General features: G+C 45.3%; 1 protein-coding gene across 1 annotated transcript in view; it reads left to right on the top strand.

Moving 5' to 3' along the window:
* LOC124796115 (myristoylated alanine-rich C-kinase substrate-like) overlaps positions 1-19,048 on the top strand; it is a 48,438-nt gene extending 29,390 nt beyond the window's left edge. Inside the window, exons 3-4 of the mRNA XM_047260204.1 lie at positions 11,283-11,596; positions 18,863-19,048. Coding sequence (XP_047116160.1) covers positions 11,283-11,596; positions 18,863-19,048 — 500 coding nt within the window. The remainder of the gene's footprint in view (positions 1-11,282; positions 11,597-18,862) is intronic.
* The last annotated feature ends 712 nt before the right edge of the window (positions 19,049-19,760 follow it).

Here is a 19,760-nt window from a genome sequence, read left to right on the forward strand (position 1 = left end):
AGGCAACTGAACAAGTGTTACAAGCTCCTCGTCCATGTTTACGAAAAACACACAGAGCCTAGTGTGATGTCAATAAAAAATAAAAAAAATGGCTCTGACCACTATGGGACTTAACATCTGAGGTCATCAGTCCCCTAGAACTTAGAACTACTTAAACCTAACTAACCTAAGGACACCACACACATCCATGCCCGAGGCAGGATTCGAACCTGCGACCGTCGCGGTCGCGCGGTTCCAGACTGAAGCGCCTAGAACCGCTCGGCCACACCGGCCGGCAGTGTGATCTCAGACAGGACACCTCCGTTCGAGAGAGATTCGTAGCAGGTCGGGCAAAGCTGGAAAGAGACGAGCACCGAACGACTCCCCATAACTGACGCATCGGCACCTTGATGTCGTTTCCATATGAAGTAGTCTGTTCCCACTGCGCACCTGTCAGCTGCCGCGGAATCGCTGTCCCGATGGATAGCCTACAGCACGACACGCGCACGATTCGGACACGGCACGCTATGTGGAAACGAGGTACTTGACGCCGTTGCAAAGTGAATAGGCGAGTTCAGTCGCCAAGCCATGCTTCATGACACAGTCGGAGCACAGTCGCAACAGAGTGTGAACACGGTCCTTATGTGGAAACAGGCCCTAGTCGGTCATGTAGGACTCTAGTGGGTGGAACAACTCCGCCTCCCTGTCGCGTGGCAGGCAATCAACACTTGCGATTTGGGCTTCACAAGTATCACCGATGCCTTGTGGTGTCGTGGGAACAGTACTCGAAACTCACGGTGGACTAGCAATAGCCTCGTCTCCAATTTCGAAATAAGAAAAGTAGCATCTCACAGGCCGAAGGAAAGTACAGTACACTAAGCATCTGGTAACGGCCTCCACGCAACTGCTTAACAGTGTCGTGTACGTAGGAGTTCAGGAGCGACCCCAAGGCAAGCATAATTTAAAACTACGTACGCTCCTCCCCCAACTAAAACTGCCAAACTGAAGTGTCCGCATAATAGTTGTGGCTTTGTACGCGAGTGTCTGCGACGGCGGAGACGACAAGAAGGCGTGTGTTTAGGTAGGGCGCAGGTGCGGCCGGGCCGCGCTGCGCTCTGCCGGGCGCGGACGTGTCCGTCGGCAGCTCATTAGCCGGGCGCTGAGTCTGCAGCGCGGCACGAGGGCGCCTCGTCAATAGCCGGCCAGGGCTCCATTGTCGGCTCGCCGCCCCTTTGTGCCCTCGACCCGCCCCACCGCCCCTCGAGACACGCGCCCGGCCCAGCACACCACCCTGGAAGCCCTACTTTGCGGTCTGACAACCTTTCATTCCGCCCCGTTACGTGGCGCCTCCACCCAAAGAAAACTACCAAAAGAGACAGGTCCTGTCCTGAAGCAGGGCCACCTCCACTTCAGCCCCAACTATTGCACCTTCCAGTGATCACTGCGATAGTTTCAAAGTTTGTCGTCATACTGTCCGCGTCCGATTTGAGGTTTCAGTTCTCGCGGGAGGGGGCACAGTTTCTTACAGTCTCTCTCTCTCTCTCTCTCTCTCTCCCTCTCGCTGCCCTCAGTGTAACTTGCCATCAGCCTCACCCTTAACATGGCACAGATTCCTACGGTAGTGATAACAAAATATACACAGTGCGGACGCTTTAAACTGGCAGCTTTAGATGGGAGTACTTTGAACCCCGGATTCGTAAGTCATCGGCAGAGTTCGGGTCTCTGCTACGTTGTACACGACACTCCCGACCTCTGTAATCAACTGATGCTTTGTCTTCGGTTATGCTTTGGGTTGTGGGTTGTTGTCTTTTCATACTGTATTCAGAAATGAATGGAGGTATATCGTGGAGTTCAGTACCATACCAGGAAGAATCAACGTACCCTGCTACTACGTGTCAGTTCTGCTTTCGCAGAAGCAAGAATTACTCGTGTAGACTTCGAAGCTTGTCTCTTCACCAATGATGATTTTTTCCAGAAAAGGATCGTCCGCTTTTTGCATTTCAATGAGTCGCAACAGACGTCTACGGGCCGTTAGTTTTGTTCGGGAGTCAAAGTGTGCAGGACAAACTTTTCACACACTTTTCTCTACTCCAAAACAATATGTAGATTGTCTCTTGAAGACCTGCTTTAGTGATGTTGTTCCCGTTTAGATTTGTGACCCAACAACAGTGACAAAAAAATGGCTCTGAGCACTATGGGACTTAACATCTTAGGTCATCAGTCCCCTAGAACTTAGAACTACTTAAACCTAACTAACCTGACATCACACACATCGATGCCCGAGGCAGGATTCGAACCTACGACCGTAGCAGTCCCGCGGTTCCGGACTGCAGCGCCTAGAACCGCAAGGCCACCGCGGCCGGCCAACAGTGACACATTATGGGTGCACGTCCATAGCTTATCACTGTCTGCTCACTACTGATTCGTCAAATACACATCTACAGAATGAGATTTTCACTCTGCAGCGGATTGTACGCTGATATGAAACTTCCTGGCAAATTAAAACTGTGTGCCGGGCCGAGACTCGAACCCGGGACCTTTCCCTTTCGCGGGCAAGTGCTCTACCAAGGATGGAGACGAGGTACTGGCAGAAGTAGAGCTGTGAGGTCAGGGCGTGAGTCGTGATTGGGTAGCTCAGTTGGTAGAGCACTTGCCCGCGAAAGGCAGAGGTCCCGAGTTCGAGTTTCGGCCCGGCACACAGTTTTAATCGGCCAGGAAGTTTCAAATACACATCTGCTGATTACAGTTGTCAGTTCAACAACTTTTAGTGGACATTAATATGGTGTGTGTCCATCCTTCCCATTTATGAAGGCTTAAGCTCCGCTGGCAGTACTTTCAGTGGGATGTCTGCGGAGGAATGAGAGCTCATACAAGACAATACTCCTCGTCTCCTTTTATACTGTCGTATCCGCCTCTCGTGACATCTAGCGGTAAATTCCATATTACTTAGGGGTGGCTGGAGGCTTTTGATCAGAGAGTGTACTAAATTTTTCTTTTGGAAGGAGGTCATGGACTCTTACACATTACCATCTCTCGCCCTGCATCAGTGCCTGATGGAGTCTATTTAATGTCCTGCATTTCGATACCAACTTCAGTGACCTTTTCTAATTTCATACATCTTTAACGCTAGATAGCAAAACAGCAAGCCAGGGAGAGAATATTTACCATATTCAAGTGTACTGCTTGTCAGGTAGAGGGCTCCCTCGGCACATATATTGACAGTTTCACACATACCTATATTTACATGTATCAAATCATCATGCTCATAAAAATATTCACCAGTGTTCTAGTTTGGATTTTACGAAAGTAGTGTGAAGGGCGCTCGAGAACGAAGCTGAATACTGCTACTAGTAAAAGAGGACAAATTTAAGAGAAACAAGAAAACAAGTTTATAAAAGTTCTTGATACTGGGGAATGAAATATTTACCATTCTTAGGCACGGGTAGTATAGAATCAGATACGGGAAAAGAAGGGTATTACAAACTGAGATACGGTAGTCAGCACTGACGGAACGAGACAAGTGGCCGAAATCAGGAAAGATGTGAGCCAGCGCTGTTCATTGTCACTGCTCATATTTAATTTGTTTGCTGAAGTGAGAGTGTGGGAAATAACGCACTATCTCGATTGTACAAGTACTTGACGCTGACAAAAAATCATGACACGGTGCACACAAAACGTGCCAATGGCTGCCGCAATAAACAAAAAGAAAATGAAGGTAATAGTGTGTGTAGCAGGTGGACCTGCCATATTGCTAAATGGTTGACTTGGGCAAGAGACTCTTGAGTAGGTGGATGAAATTTTGTGTATGGGATGTAGAATATACAAAGAAGGAAACTGCAAGAAACGTGTTGTGTTCAAGACTGCAAAACAACCAAATGGCCTTTCTAAAAAAAGGAAACCAGCTAATATTCAGAAAAGTGGAACCTGAGAGCAGAAAATGATTTAAAAAAAGATACATTTCGGATCTGGACCACAACTCTGCCTCTGCGTGAAGCATCGGCAATGGAAAGACAGAAATAAAACGATTAGTAGAAACTGAATTTTGATTTACAGGATACTACCGACCATCAGTTGAGCTGGGTTGATAGAATAAGCAATGACGTCCTGCAACGACTCACCGAGAGGAAATGTCTAACAAAGAACGAATCAAATAGAGACAAACGGCTGGCCATATATTGCGACATGATTCGTCGCTGAAAATTGCAGCTGAAGGGACGATAGAACGAATGACTCTCGGGGGCAGATCTAAATATCATTATAAAAAGCGCATATTTGATTTCTTGGGTTGAGAAGTATTTTTAAATGAGGAGAATAGTTGGCAAGCTACAGTTATGGAGAACTTTTTCAACCCAGTCTTAGTGCTGATGACCGACTGTGAGACATTGTGTTGCAGACACCGATCACACTATGTGCGATCGTGCAGGCCAGGTGGTAGACTGATGCTGCATCCAACGGTAGGTGTGGAGTCCCAGTCTTGACACTGAGTAAATTTACTGAAAGAATGATGATATGAGCATCAAGATACCGTGTACAACATGATTAAATGCCGGGTCGTACCATGTCACTTACGGTCGCGAAAGCAACTTCACCTTTTGATTGATGAAAAGTAACGCTAAGCACTTTCGGAAAAGTCGTGACCAGATTGTATTACTACCTGCCGGTGTATCTGATTAACTTCGAGGTACGGAAGATTGTGAAAGTTTGAAATACAGCTGTAGATGTTTCATGCGTAGAAAGTTCCTGAGGAAAATGGACCATTTAACTGTCGTCCAAACTGGTTTGCCGTGAACCAAAGCCGAAAACATATAATTCGCCGAACAATTCCATGCAAGTAAACCATTAGCAGATACAGGTCAACTTAGAAATTGATGGCTTCAGTAAAGTCGAAACAGGCCGTAACCTTGCTCCATGAAGCGAAGAAGAAGAAAGAAGGGAAGATAGCACACATCACTATACATTGTATGAAACAAAGTTTGCGGCGCATTTGCTGGATGTCTCGCAGTATATACAGGTCTTACAACAGAGAATGAGTTCATTCTCGATATGTTTTGTGGCTGAAGCGTTTACGCTACTCTTAGTCCTCAACGAACCAGTTTTATGTTCCGATTTCGATGAGCGTGTGACACGAACAGCAGTGACTGATATACTTTTTTTTATCAAATCTGATCGCCATAAACATCACAGCCGAGAACGGCAAAGAGTGCAGTATAAACATAAACGTAAAATACAACAACAATATGTAGCAGCCACCCGTGCCTCCATTTAATAGTGATAATAAAAAAATGTGAGCAGGAGATACGAGCGTAATAATTTAATGTATGAACGGTGTTTTGCCAACAACTGGGGGGATATGGCACTCAATTCACACGTCTGCAACTCGTTACACCCTAGCACAAAATATCGCAACACGCACCTGCGGTACGCTGGCGCCGCTAATTGGCGACAGAGCTGCTTGGTACGCGTGGACTCCCGTGATTAACGCAGTGGCTGCAGGCGGGACGCGCCTCAAAGTCTGCAGCGTGCGCTAGTTACAGACTTCAAGTTACCGTCTCACAGCAGTGGCCAAGTTTTGTATAATTCAACAACGGCATATATTTTTGTACCATGACTGAGACCTGTCGATGTTTCAGTGGCTATTTGGCCATGGTAATTTGGGGCAGAGCTGTCTGCAAAAGGTTGTACTAGATTTATTAACGTGGAACTGTAACGGCAGCAGCGTTGGATGCGAAATAAATTATTCAGAAAAGTAGACCTACGCAGTTGATTTCATCTGTGGGAAAACCGTTTTGCATATAATGAAGTTTCGTGCAGTAAAACTGAATAAAATAGAATAACAGCAATGTTTGGATCGGCTTTGAGCCGCCTTATGAGCTTCGAAATTCGTTCGAAACGTCCACTCTTATTTAATACTATTTCACCGTATGCTCCGGCATAATACGCAAAAGGATATAATCCAGATCAAGCTGACATTAAGAAAATACGTACAACATTACAAACCATAATGGCGCACTGGTTGTGCAATGAACCGGCCAAAACTAAATAAATCAAAAAATTGCCGAATAATTCATGTATGACAGTAACAGAATGGATCATTTATGTACTATAAGGGATAACAAGAGAATTTTACTGGCATTTGTAACTACGGACGAAGACAACATCGTCCTTAATGTTCAAGACAATGAATCAGTGTATCGGCAAATGGAAGCCGCAATGAGACATGTTTATTTATAGTCAAGAAGAAACCAGCGGAGAAGGGACTACATGGAAGGGGAAACTAAATTTTAATGATACTGCTGTCTATCAATCTCTACGTACTGGTAACGTAAATGAAGCCGGAATTGAGAAGGAAGTGAGACAGGGCGGTAGTCTATCCCCGATGTTATTCAAATTGATTCAATTGATCAAATTGTGAAGGAAACTAAGGGGAAATTTGGAAAAGGAATTAACGTTCAAGGAATACAGATTAGGAAAAGAAACACGGAAAGTAGTTTAAAAGTTTTGTAACTTGGATAGTAGAATAACTGACAAAGGCAGACGGCAAAAGCAAGAAATGTATTTCTGAGAAAAAGAACTTTCTTAGCATCGAATACAAATTTAAATATTAGGAAGCCGTATGCTAAGGTAGCATTATTGAACACGTACTGTGTTAGAAACCTCGAAGAAAACGATATGCATTCAGAAACTATCGTTCTTGTGAAGAACAACTTGCTCTTCACCCACACGAAATAATGAGTACTGTCGACAGAGGATCTTAAGTTCATTCTATATATCTAGATACCAAAATATTTTTGATACTGTTGCTCACAAGTAGCTTGTAATAAAATCGATTGCGCATGGGCTATCGACTCAGCTGTGCGATCAGATTCGTGGTTTTTTTTGTAAACGAACTAGAAATGGACAGGAAGGCTTCTAATGAAACCGAAGTTATATCTGGAGTTCGGAAAAAGAATGTCATGGACTAGGGGACAATCCGAGCAGGTGCCTTAGATTGTTTACGTTTACCATGTAGTAAAATCATTAGAAAAGCTAAACGAAATGCCTGGCGCGAAAAGTAGATTTTGTCCATAAACAATAAAAAGTGTACTCCATCGAAGTAAAAAAGAAGAACTGTTAAATTCTATTACCCGATAGATCACATAAATTCAAAGGCTGTCGACTTACCTAAATACACTATGTGATCAAAAGTATCCGGAAACCTGGCTAAAATGACTTAAAAGTTCGTGGCGTCCTCCATCGGAAATGTTGTAATTCAATATGCTGTTGGCCCACCAATAGCCTTGATGACAGCTTCCACTCTCGCAAGTACACGTTCAATCAGGTGCTGGAAGATTTCTAGAGAAATGCCAGCCCATTCTTCACAGAGTGCTGCACTGAGGGGAGGTATCGAAGTCGGTCGGTGAGGCCTGGCACGAAGTCGGCGTTCCAAAACAACCCAAAGGTGTTCTGTAGGATTCAGGTCAGGACTCTGTGCAGTCCAGTCTATTACAGGGATGTTACTGTCGTGTAACCACTCCGTCACAGGCCGAGTATTATGAACAAGTGCTCGATCGTGTTGAAAGACCCAATCGCCATCCCCGAATTGCTCTTCAACAGTGGGAAGCAAGAGGGTGCTTAAAACATCAATGTAGGCCTGTGCTGTGATAGTGCCACGCAAAACAACAAAAAGTGCAAGCCCCCACCTTGAAAAACACGACCACACCACACCATAACACCATCGCCTCCAAATTTTATTGTTGGCGCTACACACGCTGGCAGATGACGTTCACCGGGCATTCGCCATGCCCACATCCTGTCATCGGATCGCCACATTGTGTACCGTGATTCGTCACGCCTCACAACATTTTTTCCACTGTTCAATCGTCCAATGTTTACGCTCCTTACACCAAGCGAGGCGTCGTTTGTTATTTACCGGCGTGATTTGTGGCTTACGAGTAGCCGCTCGACCATGAAATCCAAGTTTTCTCACCTCCCGCCTAACTGTCATAGTACTTGCATTGGATCCTGATGCAATTTGGAATTCCTGTGTGATGGTCTAGATAGATGGCTACCTATTACGCACTGCGATCCTCTTCCACCGTCGGCGCTCTCTGTCAGTCAACAGACGAGGTCGGCCTGTACGTTTTTGTGCTGTGCGTGTCCCTTCACGTTTCCACGTCACTATCACATCCGAAACAGTGGACCTAGCGATGTTTAGGAGTGTGGAAATCTCGCTTACAGATGTATGACAAGTGACACCCTATCACGTGAGTTCTGCGGAGCGCCCCATTCTGCTCTCTCACGACGTCTAATGACTACTGAGGTCGTTGATATAGAGTACCTGGCAGCAGGTGGCAGCACAATGCATCTAATATGAAAAACGTATGTTTTTTGGGGTCTCCGGATACTTTTGATCACATAGTGAACTTAGGGATTACAATTACGAACAAATTGTGTTGGAACCATAGAAAATATTTTCGGAAAGTTGAAACAAAGACTGTGTGTCATTGGCAGAATATTTCGAATATGCAACAAGTTTACTAACGAGGCTGCCTACAATATACTTGTCGGACCTCGTCTGGAATATTACCGGACGGTGTGGAATCTTCAAAAGATATGATCGACGTAGGACATTGAAAGAGTTCACGTTTTGTATTGTCGTTAAAAAGATGAGCAAGTTTCACGGATATGATAAGCGAGAGGGGTGGAAATTAATTAAAAAAATGGCATGTTTCGTAGTAACCAAATCTTTTCACAAAATTTCAATCACTATCTTCTTCCTCCGAAGGCGAAAATATTTTGCTGTCTCCCACCGATGTACGGAGAAAAGATCATTGTAATAAAATAAATCAGAGCTCACACAACAGGGTTAGGTGTTCACTTTTGCCACATGCTATTCGAGAAAGAGACTGAAAGCGAATTTCGGAATAGTCATGCCGACGTAAATCCAGATGTACACGAACTGAAAGAAATTTCAATATCCAAAATTATGTAATGTAGAGTAATGAAATTTCGGGGTTACATTTGTCGAGGTAACATACGTAAGCGATTAACATTGCAATATTACGGATTAATGGATGTAATCCCCACATTGTTGAAAGCAAGCATGCTATCGTGCATTAACTGTGCCGAAGAGGTTCCGAACGTCGGTTTGTGGGACGGAGTTCCACGGCTGTTGCACTTGGCCGGTCAATACAGGGACGGTTAATGATGTAACATATATTCTCGATTACAGACGGATCTGATGATCGAGCATACCAAGGCAACATGTGGATACTCTGTAAAGCATGCTGGGTTACAAGGGCGGTATGTAGGCGAGCGTTGTCATATTGGAAGGCATCCCCTCGAATGCTGTTCACGAATGGCAGCACAACAGATCGAATCACCACACTAACATACAATTTTTCAGTGAGGGTGTTTGAAATAACCCCGAGATTGCTGCTGCTGTCATACTAAATCGCACCCCAGACTATAGCTCCAGGTATAGGTCCACTGTGTATAGCACGCAGGCAGATTAGTTGCAAGCCCTCAATTGGTCTCCTTCTAACCAAAACGCGGCCTTCACTGGCACCGAGGCAGAAACAGCTTGCTTCAGAAAACACAGCAGACCACCATCACCCTGTCCTCCAGTTAGCTCTCGCTTGCCACCAATGAAGTCGCAATTGGCTGTGGTTTGGGGTCAGCGTCTCGCTCGGAGCTGTTCTTGAAGTAACCGATTTGAAGCAGTGCGTTGTGTCACTGTGGTCCCAACTGATGCTCACATTGCTGCTGCAGATGCAGCACTATACGCCGAACACGATAGTCCACCCTCTCGGAAGTGCCACGTGGCCGTCCGGAGCCCGGTCTTCTTGGGACCGTACATTCTCTTAACCACCGATGTCAGCAATCATGCACTGTGGCTACATTACCGCCAGCCGGCCGCTGGGGTCGAGCGGTTCCAGGCGCTTCAGTCCGGAACCACGCGGCTGCTAGGTCGCAGGTTCGAAGCCTGCCTCGGCCATGGGTGTGTGTGTGATGTCCTTAGGTTAATTAGTCTTAAGTAGTTCTAAGTCTAGGGGATTGATGACCTCAGGTATTAAGTCCATAGTGCTTGGAGCCATATGAACATTCCCGCCAAGTCTTGCCGCAATACTGCAGAAGGCACGTCAGCTTCTCATAGCCCTATTACACGAGCTCGTTCAAACACAGTGAAGTGCTGATAATGACGTCTTTGTCGCCTTAAAGGCATTCTTGACTAACATCATTCACCACCCCCTGTGGTGTGCGTACTGTAAGGTCTTCAGTACACACACCATCAGATTATTTGACTTGTCGCTCTAACGAAGTAGGCGAGTGCCAGCAATATGTCTCGTGGTCTTACCGTGGCGTGTTTGTCTTCTGCCGTTAGGTCAGACTATAGAAATGCCACTGGCACGCTTAGAGTAGCAGATTGACGGTGACCAACTTTAAACAGAACTTGATTAATTTTCACACACATTTATTAAAATAATAACAAGCATAAAAATTACTTATCCTGGTTCTGGATGCTATTTACAATTGACAATCTGAAGTTCCTTTGGTATTGGTACGTTAATCTTATTCTCACATATATCTCTGATACTTGACAAAAATGTCTATATATTTCTCTTCATGGGTATGTACAGGAATATAGCAATCTTATAAGGCGCAGACTGAAACTTGACTGTAGACTGGTACAGACAAATGTAGAACTGGTACAGACTGGTGCAGACAAATGCAGGCTGACTAATCGGAGGTCTGTACACTCGTTATAATACCTCGCGCGTTCATGTATCACTGCGCGAGTGTGATCCGCGTGGAGAAAAGGTTCTGCGTTAGCAGCAATCTCATTGGCTGCTTTACATATTAATACGCGGATCGGCGGAAGCAGAATTTGGTCCGTCTGTACGCGCTGCGCCTGCGCTGTTGTGCTTAGCGGGGCGCCTCTAGTGGGAAAGTTGTGTACGCGCTGACTACGCGGAACTATGTACACAACACCCCCCAATGTCAAATGTAACAAACGCTCACGACCGTTACAGTGTGCATTTAAAGAAAACCTGACTTGCATCCTCCTAGTGGTGTTACTAGCGCCACTCTTAAGCGACTGGCGCGAAATTTGAATAGACGTCATTTTTCAGATGTAGAAACACTCCTACCAACTTTCGTTTATGTCGCACGATTCCTTCTTGATGTTGCAATTCTTTTTCCGTCATTGCAGCTCAGTAAAGGAGAGAGCAGAAGCTGACTGAAGACAACAACAACAAAGCGGGTGCAAACTAAGCGCTTCGGTAGGCCCACATACGCTTTCAACCCGGCAATCGACATTGCAGCACTCTCCACGGCTGACAGCGAGCTACGCCACTCAGCACACAGGCAATCGAGCCAGGGCGACCTCGCGGACAGGCCCGGCTCGGTCTCAAGTGGAAAATGCGATGCGGCGCTCATTTCAGTTTGCGAGGCGGCCACGCAGATTTATGGCGGCGCCGGCGCCGTGACGGCCGCGTTAATTATTCCGAGCGAATCCGAGCCCTGGCAGCCCGGCCGGCATTTATCAGGAACGCCCCCATACCCACCCCCACAGCCGTCCCCGTCCCCGCCTCTTCCCCCGCATCCCGTCACGCCGCCGCCATTGTTTCCTGTGACGGTCAATCATTTTACACGCCCGTTGCAAAGGTCGCGGGTCACGCAGGCGCCAGTGGCTGGTAATCAAAGCCTGCCAAAAATGAGGCGGTTAGCCCGGAAAAACGGTCAAAAAGTATTCCCCCCTTCCTCCCCCCCGTGTCAAGTGACGTGGACATTTACCATAAATCTGGAATGCCGATATAAGTGGCTTTATGAGGAGGGGGGAGGGGAAGGGGAGGGGGGATTCGAGGGTACTAACGCCTGCAGAAATGTCTCACGCCATTCGAATTGCACCATGCGACACTGAAATTTACCGTGCGAGATGGCGCTGGATTCACATTCGGAATAATCAAATTCTCTTCTGTCTATACTGATTCACATTTTCTGCAGCATCTTCAAATCATTTCCTTCAAAACGAGGTCACGGTTGATTGACTTTGTCCAACATTACACAACAGAGCACGTGTGTTAGATTATTCGTTGTCTGTAACAGCTTCTATACCGAAGGGACAATAAATCATACTTTCTTTTGATGTCCAATTAATAGCGATATTTCTAACTTCTGCAAGGCTTTCTACTACAAAATGGAATATAAGCAGAAGCCTGCTGGCCTCTCAGCACAAATGGTATCTGCGACTAGGGCAGCAGAACAATGGGCAACAGCCAAACACATTACGGATTTTGGGTGTGTTACGCTTGGCAGGCGGTCGTGGTTACGGCAACGGAACGAGAGGGAAGATAATGACATGACGGAACACCAGTACAAAAATAATAATGAGGACAAGTAAATGCGACTGGCATTTTGCTGTCAACGACTTCAGTACAACGTCATGTTTCTGTTCACCAGGCAGCGGCTCCACTACTACGCAAACCTCTGCGCTGTTTGACTGCATATCAGAGAACACTGCCTCTGAGAATGTGCTACTGATTCAACTAATCAGCCAGATAACTACATCGACACCCTGCCTTCGTAAAGGAATGTACTAATATATTTTCGAAACTAAAGTATCAATTGTTACACGAAAACTGAATACCTGTGGCACAAATAGAGCCACTCAAATCGGGAAGCAGCAGTCTGCAAGCTCATCGAAACGTCGTCATGGATATTATTTCGTTTTACAGAATCACAGACCACTGTGCGCAGATGGATTTTATTCGACATCTGACCACAGGGGAAAGCTACTCAAAACAGACGCAACGGTAACACTGACATCAGTAAATACTGAAGGATAACAGACGAAAGATTCTGTGTTAACTTCCCGTCGACGAGGAGGTAGTTAAAGACAGAACGCAGCGTCCCTTGGAAAAAGGAATTGCCACTGTCCTTCCCCGAACAAAACATCTCGTAGTTGTTTTAACAGATTGAGAGAGATTACGGAAAATCTGTAAGTATTTACCTGGATGGCTATTTAAATCTCATCCTCCCCATTGCGATCCTGTGTTTTAACTACTGCGCCATAATCCTTGGTTAAAGACAGTACTAAATTAACAAACTTGTACAAAAAACAAATCCGAGACACGGATGACCCTATAACAAGATCTTTCTGTTTTAATATTTTGGAGCTCCAATGCTCTTGTTTAGGGAAAGATCGAGAATTTGAGGGAATGTAAAAAAAAGGGAATCAGGTATGGAGGTGCAACGGTCAATCCATTGCATCTGTAAGAAATAACTCAAGCTTAAGACATGAGAACATTCCTATTTTTCCTTAAACAGGACTACACCTTGTCAATTTGTTCCTTCCTTCAGCCTTGTCAAATAAACTGTGAAACAATGAACAACAAAAAGAAGAAGGAAAAGAAAGAAAGAAGGAAAGGAAGGAAGGAAGTACAAAAACAATGATGGGAAAAAATCGCAGCGCCAAAAAATAATTATTGTAGAGTAATGAAATATCGGGAACACATTTGTCTAGGAAAGGTATTTAAGTGCTTAACACTGCAAGATCACATGTTAATGTAAGCGCCTGTGAAATGCTGGTACATAATAACACGTGTAACCGCCAGAATCTTGAATGCTACCATGCAAACTTTCGTACAATGGTTGATAGAGCTAGCGGATGTCAGTTTGTGGAGTGGAGTTTCACGGCTGTTGCAGTTAGTCGGTCAATAAAAAATGGTTCAAATGGCTCTGAGCACTATGGGACTTAACATCTCAGGTCATCAGTGCCCTAGAACTTAAAACTACTTAAACCTAACTAACATAAGGACATCACACACATCCATGCCCGAGGGAGGATTCGAACCTGCGACCGTAGCGGTCGCGCGGTTCCAGACTGAAGCGCCTAGAACCGCTCGGCCACCAGCGGCCGGCGGTCGGTCAATAAAGGGACCGTTAATGCTGTTTGTGGATGACGCTGAAGTTGTTGTCCGATGATGTCCCAAATATGCTCGATTGGAGCGGTATGTGGGCGAGCGTTGTCCTGTTGGAGAACAGCGCCTGGCGTGCTGTACACGAATGGCAGCACAACAGGTCGGATCACCAGAATGACGTAAAAATTTCCAGTCAGGATGCGTGGGATAACCTGCTGTCATACGAAATCGCAAACCAGACCATAACTCCAGGCGTAGGTCCAGTGTGTCAAGTACGCAGACAGTCTGGTTTCAGGCACTCACCTGGCTTCCTTCTAACCCATACACGAACATAATTAGCACCGTGGCAGAACCAGTTTTCATCAGAAAGCACAACAGACCTCCACCCCGCCCTCGAATGAGCTCTCGCTTGACAGAACTGCAGTCGCAAACGGCGTTTGTTTGGGGTCAGTGGATTGGGCACTACAGGGCGACTAGCTCGGAGCCGTCCTTGAAGTAACTGATTCGTTGTGTCATTGTGGTGCCAACTGCTGTGCAGATTGCTGGTGCACGTGGAGTACAATGCCCCAGAGCCGTAAGCCGAACTCGATGCTCTTCCGTCTCGGTAGTGCCACGTGGCCATCCGGAGTGGCGGTCTCCTTAAGACCATACATTCTCGTGTGCACCGCTGTCAGAAATCAAGTACTCTGGCTACGTTCGTGCCAAGTCTTTCTGCAATACCGTAGAAGGAACATCTAGCTTCTCGTAGCACTATTACACGGACTCGTCCAAACTCAGTAATGTGTCGATAATAGCGTCTTTATAACTTTTCTTGACTAACATCCACTCACCACATCGAGTCTCGAAGGTAGCTAACGCTCAAGACAGTTACAGAGTGTATTTAAAACAAACCTGACTTGCATCCTCACAATATCGCTACTAGCGCCACTCATATGCGACTGGCGTGAAATTTGAACAGATATCATCCTTCAGATGTAGAAGCACGGCTACCAGCTTCCGTTTACATTAAACTTATTTGCATTTGCGAATAAAGATAACCATCAGCTGTATAACGGGCAGGGGCTCGAACCCGGATTTCCTGCTTATCGAAACCGGTCCCCTTACCATTTGGCTGTCCGAGCACGACTCACGGCCAGACCCAAACTTCCATATGTCGTCAATCACGTGTCTACGACCTGTACGTGGACATCCATTATGAATATTCACGTACAGGGGAGACATTTTACTTGAAAACCGCTTGCCCCGGTGTCGGCGATATTGCAGTGCCTGCTTTATGCCGAATTACGATGCAGAGCTCATTCTGACATGCAAGCATGTCCGAAGAAACTTTGCATCTTAATTCGGAACAACACAGGCACTGCAATGTCGTATCGTAAGTTTGGTTTATGTCGCAAAACTCCTTCTTGGTGCATCGATTTTATCCGTTATTGTATTACTGAAAGAACTAGGACAGAGGGGTCTGACGAGATATATGTTATCTGCGCTGCACATAACCGTGAGCCAAAAATTCGCAATTATGTTTATTGCTGTCATCAGTCTGTCTAATAGTCTTACAGAGGATCTCACAATACGTTTTTTTTCACGGCCCTACTTAAAAAGCAAACTAATACTTACAGAGATTTCGCAACTTCTTTGTAGCTCACAAATGACAAGTGCGAAGAACACAAAACTTAACTCATACGTAAAATGATCACAGTATAAAGATCTGATGGAGATGCACGTTGGTCGCAAAACGCACAAACACTATCGAGATGAGACAAACAAAGGGGGTTATTCGTAAATACACAGTATGGGCACCATTTCTGACGCATGCCATTTCATTGTCGCAGATGAAATGAAATGTCGTGTGACGAGGGCCTCTCGTCGGGTAGACCGTTCGCCTGGTGCAAGTCTTTCGATTTGACGCCACTTCGGCGACGTGCGCGTCGATGGGGATGAAATGATGATGATTAGGACAACACAACACCCAGTCCCTGAGCGGAGAAAATCTCCGACCCAGCCGGGAATCGAACCCGGGCCCTTTGGATTGACAGTCTGTCGCGCTGACCACTCAGCTACCGGGGCGGACATTGTCGCAGATAGGAATTGCTTGAGCTGGGAGCCTGCTTTCGAAACTTGTTCATTGGGTTGCCTATCCGCAGGCGTGAACTAACTCAATGCCTCGGCACAGTGCAAATGTTTGGTCTACATATTCTGACACCTCTGACCGTAGTCCAACTACGCCACGGCGCGTATTAAGAATCAAAACAGGAAGATACGGTCTCTTCGTATGTACCATTTTTCTATACGTCTTCTAGTTCTCGCGCAGTCGTCTTTTGAAACCCCAGACGTACTTATTAATATGCTGTTACTTCCTCCGAGCCTCACCGTCAGAGCTACTTTGCGGATGTCACATACATTTTCTAGAATGTATCCGCCACATATTGTCTATACGGATCAGTATATCTCTCACGTGTCTGCTTGTTCTAACATCTACTGACGACTATTTGTTCTAGTGACAGGCAGTACGTTACAAATAAAAACGTTGACGTTAATTATTCATGGAACCGTTTACCAAACACGAAATAAAAGAGGATTTCTCATGTACAAATTATCTGCGCTTTCTGTGTCCGTATGATTTGAGAAATTACCATATATATGTACCTTGTCTAACTCGATGGTAAAAATTCGTTAATTCGTGTTCTTTTACTTGGATTATGTTACATGCTATCAATTACGTAATGAAATTCATGGCGTAATGAGAATGCGACTACTACCTACTGGTGGACTCAAGGAAATCATCAACATAGGTACTTGGCAGAACGCCGTGCTGTAATTGTTACCGTAATTTGCACAAGATAGTGTTACTTTATACGGAGCTCTTAATTTACATGTCCCAAATACGATTTATTTCATGACTGAAGAAGAACCTATCACAGATGACGATAGGTGCCATCTTACAGATAATGGAATCAACGGTACTTTTTTCCATCTCTAGAGACATATTTTGGTAATCACTGCATGAACGGTAGACGTAGTTGACGCGACTGCTCAAATTTTGTGACTATTTTCTATGAAAGGACGCTTGGAAGTGTGAGGAATATTGCTATATATACTGGTACGACGATGTGGATCGTACCTTTACGTATCGCGGGTTCTATGGGTCATTCTGAACTGAGCGCGCCTTTTCCGGCAACAGGCATTGCTTCTTGTTTCGTCAACACTGTCCATTACCCAAAAGCTACCGCTCTCGCGTCTTCGCGCAGCAACTTCAGATTTGGTTTTCTTCGTAATTTCGGGGGGAAAATATTTTTCGAAAGGAAGTTTTGGAAAAACGGTAAACTTGAGGAAATTTTTGGGAAGAAGCTTTCTGTACCGGGGAAATTGGGGAAATATTTTATATCCCTAGCCTTACTACTAATGGCATATCTGATATTTTAGTTAGACTTAGTTTTCTAGATATTCACTGGATATCACTCTCTCTTCAGGTCAAACGATAGATACACCTTTCATTTTGTGGGAGACGTTAGGCTCAGCTCGGTCACATCTCTCCATGGTGTCACTATGACGTGTACATGCCCAGTTTCGAACGTTCGGGCTTTTTATGGACTTTCGTGATCGTATCGACTTTGGCGGAGATTTTGTCGTTTTAGTTGGGGTATCGGTATGATTTGTTATAATTAAAGCGAATGGGAGATCGGCGGTTAAGAGCCTTCAGGAGGTGTTAAGGAAAAAACACAACCACGAATTTTGTGTGTTCACATTGATGTAGTGCACAGAGGCGGCGTCAAATTGTGCAGCCCGCATCTCGTGGTCGTGCGGTAGCGTTCTCGCTTCCCACGCCCGGGTTCCCGGGTTCGATTCCCGGCGGGGTCAGGGATTTTCTCTGCCTCGTGATGGCTGGGTGTTGTGTGTTGTCCTTAGGTTAGTTAGGTTTAAGTAGTTCTAAGTTCTAGGGCACTGATGGCCATAGATGTAAGTCCCATAGTGCTCAGAGCCATTTTTTCAAATTGTGAATTTAGATACTGGTGGTGCGCTAGTGATAAAATAAATAGAACAAGGAAAAAAGCTTGAAGAGAGCAAATATGGCGCCCCTGGAGCACGTTTTCTTTGTTTCTGTAGTCAGGCTATTGTTTTTATTTACAAACTAAAAATTTTAGTTTATGTACTCTAATTTTTTTATATGTATGATAATTTTACGGTCGTGAATACGTAATTACACCTCTTGAAGCTACCAACACTGATAGCACATAATAATTTAAAGAAATCGTTAGGTTTAAGACACTTCGGATAAAGCTGGCGAAATGATATAATTTTGGGGATTTTTTTTTTTGTCTGCTATGTGAAATTTCGATAACTCAGTCTCGAGACGCAGGGAGACTGCAGTCGTTCAGGTTTCACTTGGAACGGTCGTATGCGCTTTAGTCGCAATATATAAAAATATGAGCAGTTTGTAGATATTGATGAAATATGAGTTTGGAAGCTTTCCACAGGTTTATTCGCAGAGAATGCACGTAATTACACACGAAATCAGTAGACAACTCAGTATCGTCATTCTAAAGTCAGTAGCATCCATTGGTGATTCATATTATTACTTGAGTAATTATTAAGATTACCGTGAATTTTTTATAGCGTTATGCTTTAACTGGAGAAGCAGTACAGGAATGGCAACCTTCAGTGTGAAATTGGAACTAAATTTAACTGCTTACATAAGCACGTTGGGGTCTAATCATAGTTAAAAAGTGTGTTCCTTACTAACTCAATAAACGACTTCTAAAGAAAAGAGACACGTTTTCGTTTTAGGCAACACGGTCAGGTTTTCTCTCTATTAAGTGCCACTTACCGATTTCCGAATGCCAGAAATAACTCTTTTAGTTAAGAATCAGCAAAATGCGGCGAGAGGGAGGTTACAAAGGGCAGTTGTCAAGCACTCGGAGGTACAAACGTGCAGGGAGCGTGTACTATAGCATGCTCTGTGAGACAGAAGCCCGTTCTCCTATTAGGTAACTAGCGTGCGCGAGACAGCTCAGCTCGTCGTCTCCAGAGTGAGGACACCTAGTACAACTTGCGGCAGTAAGAACAACGCGTCGCTACGTGCGGGGGGAGTGGCGCACTATCGCAGCGAGACGGCGGGCCTGAGGCGCACATCAATCACGCCGCCGTCACCGTGCTCTCGTCGCACGAGATAGCCCAGGCAGCGGACGGAACAAGGCGGCGCGCCCTAGTAGGCCGCTTTCGTGTGACCCCTCGCAGTAGACCAGCGACACGCAAAAAAGAAAAAAAAAACACCTTCTGTCCGTCAGACTACTGGAACTACATCTACTTCTACACTCTGCGAACCACTGTAAAGTGCACGGCAGAGGGTACTTCCTATTGTCCAAGTTATTAGGGCTTCTTCGTGTCTCCTTCACGGATGGAGCGCGTGAAAATGGTTGCTTAAACGCCTCCAGGCGCGATACAATTGAATCGTTTGTTCCAAAAAGCCGTCAACTGACATTTTTTCACAAAATGAAGTTTTTAGGAATCCATAACTCATACTATAAACATACATTTTTGTGCAAAAACACGTCACCAGTCATTCGGTCTTGTGGGTTAATAAACAAACCAAAGGTTGAGTTTAGGGCATAAGCCCGTTAAGTGATATCACATAGCGTGTAACTGCAATAAATTTTCATGTCTGTTATCAAGACTGCACTGCTGGCGAATTTGGTTGTTTTTATTTTCCCAGTTGCGCCGGCTGCGTCTGTTATCGACGTTTCTCAGTAGTGATCACTGAATTGTTGTGTGGAGGCTATACTAGTGCTGTTTTCAGTCTGGAACAGCGCGACCGCTACGGTCGCAGATCCGAATCCTGCCTCGGGCATGGATGTGTGTGATGTCCTTAAGTTAGTTAGGTTTAAG

This window comes from Schistocerca piceifrons, chromosome 4 (assembly GCF_021461385.2).
Source record: "Schistocerca piceifrons isolate TAMUIC-IGC-003096 chromosome 4, iqSchPice1.1, whole genome shotgun sequence".
NCBI lineage: Eukaryota > Metazoa > Arthropoda > Insecta > Orthoptera > Acrididae > Schistocerca > Schistocerca piceifrons.